General features: G+C 44.6%; 1 protein-coding gene across 2 annotated transcripts in view; it reads left to right on the top strand.

Annotated features, from left to right (window-relative positions):
- The first annotated feature begins 2,989 nt into the window (after window positions 1-2,989).
- The window catches only part of larp1 (La ribonucleoprotein 1, translational regulator), a 36,920-nt gene continuing 33,909 nt past the window's right edge, over window positions 2,990-6,000 (top strand). For both annotated transcript variants that reach the window (XM_079172419.1, XM_079172418.1), the window contains exon 1: window positions 2,990-3,403. In XM_079172419.1, coding sequence (XP_079028545.1) covers window positions 3,010-3,403 — 394 coding nt within the window. In that variant the 5' untranslated portion in view covers window positions 2,990-3,009. The remainder of the gene's footprint in view (window positions 3,404-6,000) is intronic.

Genomic DNA, 6,000 nt, shown 5'->3' with positions numbered 1-6,000 from the left:
TTATTTTTGACTCCAAGGAATGAAGATTTAGTGAGGCGTTTCTCTGATGATGAAGAGGTCAGTTAAATAATAGCGTGTCATGTTTATAGACATTAAATCAGTTGTTTGACGGGCCCGCCTCATTTCTTCCTGGTCTCATGATTCAGTAGCACAGGTATGAGGAAGAGTTGTGAAAGGGGTGTGTGAGTATGATGGATGTGAATTCATGGGGTCATGAACTATCTTACATGTTAAACGTTAAACCCCTTCTTTCTTTATCTACAGTTTCTCTTTTCTCTGCTGTATACACACCCGCCAACACGCCGACGCTGCACCCTTCATAGTAATGCAGCCGCGTACGGTCGGCAGTGAGAAACCACACTCATGTCATGATCCCTGTACTGACTGACGGCATATTTCAGGCTTTAGTCAGATCCACTCGGGGAATCCTGCAGGCCGTGTGCAGCAGCTGAAGTCTGTACAGAGAGAAGCTCCCGCGCTGTTTGTCAGCACTTCTTTAACACAACGCACTTCTTATATTTTTATAAGAACGGTCAGACGTTACTTTTACAAGTCATTTCAAGTGACTTTACATGCTAAGTTGATTTTACCTGAACATTTCAGTTGACTTTACTTGGAAAATGTAGTTCTTACGTAAACAAAATTAAGTAGTTTATACAAAGTTGCTTAAATCTACATAATCTGATGCAAAACATGCCTTCATTTTCAAGTAAGGTTAGATCAAGCAGGATCTTTTTTATCGGTGGAGTGGAGTGAAAGTATAAAGTTGCATAAAATAGAAATACTCAAAGTACAAGTGGGCTGCCTCTAATTGAAGTATAGCCTGAAGTACTGTAAGTGTACTTTCTTACATTCCAGCACCGGTAGAGGCACAGCTAAACACACTCACACACATACACACACACACACACACACACACACACACACACACACGCTAAGTCCGACTCTGAGTCTTATTATGTAACCCACCACACAGGCTAAAAAAAGGGGCCCTTTAATGTTGAGCCACACGTTTGGTGTCACTGAACACAACACACTCTCACAGACACGCAACAGAAATGGCATCAGCGCAGACGAACACGTCTGGTGTGATAAAAGTATAAATCTTATTATAAAAGTATTAGGGAAACCAGAGAGAGCGTGAGCGCACACGTGCAGCTCCGGTGTGGACACGTGTGCAACGGTACATTGGAGGAACAAACAGTAATAAAAGGGGTTTAGGTGCCCTTTTCCACCACTTTTATTTACATATTTTAGAGAACAAAGTGACGTGAAATGCGCAAGAGAGCGACGGCCAAACGTCAAGTCACCCTCACAGCGTTTCATAAACATGAAAACACAGTAAAAGCCTTGTGTTTTGGGCAGATGTTTAATGAGCTAACGGTGATTTGTGGACGCGTTCAGAGGGCGAGACCGACGTCATCTTGGGGGCTTCACGCTGCGTTCAAGTCTATCGGAAAAATCTTATTTGTTGCAGAAACACACCATCGATAAGTGAGATAAGTAAGTAAATGAGGTGAAAGAAGAAATAAATGATTCAAGAAATACATATGCCTGTGTGGTATTGTCAACTATTACTTGTTTTAGTGTTTTCTGTAGTCTACATAGTTGTACATGGTTCCTTCCAACATTTACATGCATTACAAATGGTATGAACAATGAATAATTTAACTCCAGAAGGTGCTTTTGGAACACATTTATCTGACAACTTTAGTAATAAATACCTTACAGATTAAGACATTTAAATAAACACATGTACTGTTCACTAAATAAAACAAGCTCCAGCATTAAAAGGCTGCTGCTCAATAATGATAACCTTATATAATATATAATTTAAACTATTCTTAAAGTGACCATTCTGAGTAACTTAACTTTTGACACGTAAAGTACATTTTGCTGTATGATTTTGATTTCAGGACTTTATCTGGTGTAACATGAAATGTAACAAACGTGTTACAGCGAAAACTGACCGCACATATAATGAATGTGTGTCACAAGCTTTTAAGGTTTGATATCTATGACTGATTGTGGAGAGTCCTCTGGTCATGTGCTGCACTGATAGGCTTATGTAGACCTTTGTGTATCTACAGAAAAAGATCCCTGCTTTCAGGACAAAGGATGTTTTGATGCAATCAAATCACCCGTTGAAGACATGACACATATATATATATATATATATATATATATATATATATATATATATATATATATATATGTACACACAGTGTATATATTGGTTCTAAGCTGGTGAATGTTTAGTTTTCTGGAACTAAAGTTGCTGTGATGTGACATGAAGATGCATGGACCATCTTTATTCTATTTTTTGTGTCCATATGTTATATGTTATAAATGCTATGTGGTAGTAAACATGATGGAAGTTATAGTTTGGGCCAAGATCTATTGCTGCAGAATATAGGACAAAATTGTGCATAAAATAGTGAGCATTTTCTCATTTACGTCTTCAAAACTGAACACTAAATTAAACTAGATTAAACCCAAAAAAATAACTACTCTCCATCCATCATACATTTAGTACTATCAGCATTTTTAAGTGCCACTTTGTGACTTCCGAAATTGTGGATTTCGAGAGGTTTTACGTGGAGGAAGCACTTGAAAGCAGCATCTCGACCTGAAACCAAAGCGCGCTCCCGTCTTTACGTAGCTACTCCCCCTCCCGCCCAGTACACCGTGCGTGCGCGTACCCCTATATCGCGTGGTGGGGATCATCCATATTGCTGCTAGTGGTGGAGATAAGGTTGTAATCCTGTGAGGCCCTGGGACACGTTTCTTTATTTTGTATACATGTTTTTATTGCCGACTACTCTGCGTCTTAGGCTGGAGATCTTTTTGGTCTAAGGAGCGACAGAGGAGCGGCAGACTCCGCCGGAACAACTTCACATTTCCTTTTTGAAATTGAAGGCGAATTCGGGCCCGGAGGAGGAGGGTGGGGGGGGGGGGAGAAGAGGGCTGGTAATCCTGAAGGGGGAAGAAAGACGGCGGTGTGTGGAAATGGCCACTCAGGTGGAGGCTCTCCTGCCGGGCAACCCGCTGTTGGCGAAGGACCACGGAGAAGTGATGCCGGAGGAGGACGCACGGAACGGCGAGGGCGCACGGCGGAGCGGCGAGGACGCACGGGGCGACGACGGTGCCAAGAGCCGGCAGACGGGTGTCGCAGAGCCGGGGAGCGGCGGCAGCAGCCCCGGGCAGCAGGGAGGGACCACCTCCGAGGACGCGGAGGAGCGGACCTCCAACGAGGCGACAGAGGAAGAGGATAAGCAAAACGAGGACGGTGTTAAAGGCCGAAAGGAGTTCACAGAAGCTCCCCCGCCCAAGGTGAACCCGTGGACTAGGAAAATGAATGCGGTGGTGACCGTGGTCAGCGTGAATGGACAAGCACACCACGGTTCGTACCCTCCCTTTCATGTTTTTTAAGTGGCTGTCAGTGTTGTGTTTCCAGTGTCTGTCCGTCCAGGTGTGGTCACACGAGATGGCCGAGCAGCTGTCACGAGGAGGAGGACGAGGAGGAAGGGGGGGTCAGATAGCATTTAATTAATACAAAAAAAAGTGCATAAACAAGCCCAGTCTGTGGTCGCCCTCTTGTTGCTCCCTGCAAGCTGGATATATTTGGAGTGAAAGCCCCCCCTCCTCCTAGTGAAGGCTATTCCTGGAGTTCTGGGGCCATTAGTGTGCACAAGGGATTATTACACCCTTTTTAAAATATAATCGAAAAATGCACCAAAATGATCTTTCAAAAATGTCCAAAGGTACTTGTCACATGACACGGGACAAGTGTCTGTACCCCAACAATATCAACTTTGCTTATTTGCGTCTGTGCGTCTCTAGTTCAACGTGTACTTTGTGCTTGTTCTCTGCACGTTGTGTTATCGTGCAATGGCTGTGATCATGTCATCACACCAGGCAAACGTGTGCATCCAAGTTTTGGTGTATTTTTTTTTGGGTGGGGTGGGGGTGGGGGTGATGATTTGAGCAGTGTCACCGTGCATGCTTGGCTGCAGTGACTTTAAACGTTTAGGACATACATGTCCTCATGTTCAGCCTGCTTCATCACCATGTTCTTCCTCTCTCTATGTGTGTGTGTGTGTGTGTCTCGTCTACTTCCACCCAGTCAACGCTTAGCTGACACACTCCCCTCTGTGTTTGCCAAATACTAAATACTTAAAAGAACCGGTCCTCACTACTGTTTACATGTTTGTTTTTTGGGGGGTAGGTTTTTCGCCACACATTGGTGAGACATCCGCCCACGTCTCCCATTTCATCAATCACAAGAAGAAGAAGAGAAAAAAAAAGCCACGAGCTTGGCCGGCTGTGTTAAGTAAGCTAGCTTTAGCCGGCTAACAATAGCACACCGAGTCCTCTTTGGCCTAGTGCGTCGTGGAGCCCTTCCCACTCGCATGTTAGCTTCCATGTTGCTACTGTGCATTTACAGATGGCAGGCTTTTTAAAAGCCACTTTTAAAGATCGTTTCCCCCACACCGAAAACACGACCCCAAAGGTGAAACATCTGCTCGTTTAATCTCTTTAAAAAAAAAAAAAATGAGCTGCCTTGTTGTGAGGCGTCACGTGTTCACTCCACGTGTTCCCCGAGAGAAAGGCATGGGCGCTGCTAGCTAAGCTAGCTAGCACTCGACCCTAAACTGAGCTCGATCCGTGCAAACTCGGGAGGCCGCGCGTCGTGTGGGGCAGCCCGTCTGTTTTGTGGTTAATAACCCGGCTGTCACGTCGTGTATCTGTTGTCAGCGCGGAAATAAACCGGCTAATGTCTGGTTGTCCACCCAGCTAGCGATGGTTAGCATGAGAGCTAACGGGCTGAGGTAGACTAGAGTCATCGTGGCTTCAGTATGATGCCACTGGTTTAGTCGAAAACGTGTATACATATGTAAATACACATGGGTGTTCTACAATAAAAGGCATGTTATCAAATAAGCTAATAGTGTGGAGTTGTTGTTGGTGATGCTCGTGGACACAGCTCCATTATCTGCTATGAAGTAGGGCAACGTGGTTTTTTGTCTCTCAGCCGTGTGTGTGTGTGTGTGTGTGTGTGTGTGTGTGCGCTCTTTGGATTGCTGGGCCAGTGTCTGCTTTGCAGTTGCACGGTCAGGTCATACTGAATCTGTCAGCGATTTGTATTGTCATTTCGTTTGACCAGCTGGCTTGTTTGTGCCGCCTGTTACTGATGTAGACTTTAGAATTCAGGGTACAGCCTGTACCCTGAATTCTAGCTGTGCGTGGGTGGGTGGGTGGGTGGGTTGGGGTGGATGTGCTCCAAAAGCTGTCACATCAGCAAGTAAGCCGGGCTGGGAGCCAGAGGTTGAGATAACCGGGCTGTAGTGTCCGCTTTTTATGTTGGATTCAAAGACTAACATCGGCTATTTGCTGATTGTAAGTTGGATTGTTGATTGTTTGTTTAGAGAATTATGTCCCCCCCCCCCCCCCCTTATACTAAACCATCTAGTTGTTGTTTAAGACAGTTAGGCTCCTTCTCAGGTTAAATTTGTATAATTTGTGGAGACGCACGATAACTCTTTACATTTCACAGGACAAAAAAAAGCAAATATGCATCTGTATCATGAAATTAAGCTCTTAGTGTCAAATATGGAAACCGTTTATTTTACGAAGACGGCAGTTTCCTCGCAAAGTTATTGTCCTAGAAAGTGTAACCAAAAAGTGAGAAGTTGTGTCTCTTGAACAGGTAGACGGCTCTCTAATCTGCAGTGTGTACTCAGTGTGTCCTTCAACAAGACCCTGAACTCGTGTCCAGGATAAGAACACCAGCTGAAAGGCTGGAAACGTATTTCCACGGCCCGGGCAGCTCGCTTCAGGATCACAGTGGGAGGGATCCTAAATGGATTGTGGATTTCGAATAAGCAGCGCCTCGGATACCCTACTACCGACTGGTGTTACTGTTTATTTGGGGGGTATAATGCTTTTTAGTGTTGTTATTGTCTCTTCAGAGGTGACTTAATATTTTGGCTATTGGAT

The sequence above is a fragment of the Pholis gunnellus genome (genome assembly GCF_910591455.1).
Source record: "Pholis gunnellus genome assembly, chromosome: 13".
Taxonomy (NCBI): domain Eukaryota; kingdom Metazoa; phylum Chordata; class Actinopteri; order Perciformes; family Pholidae; genus Pholis; species Pholis gunnellus.
This window is presented reverse-complemented; position numbering and strand designations above follow the sequence as displayed.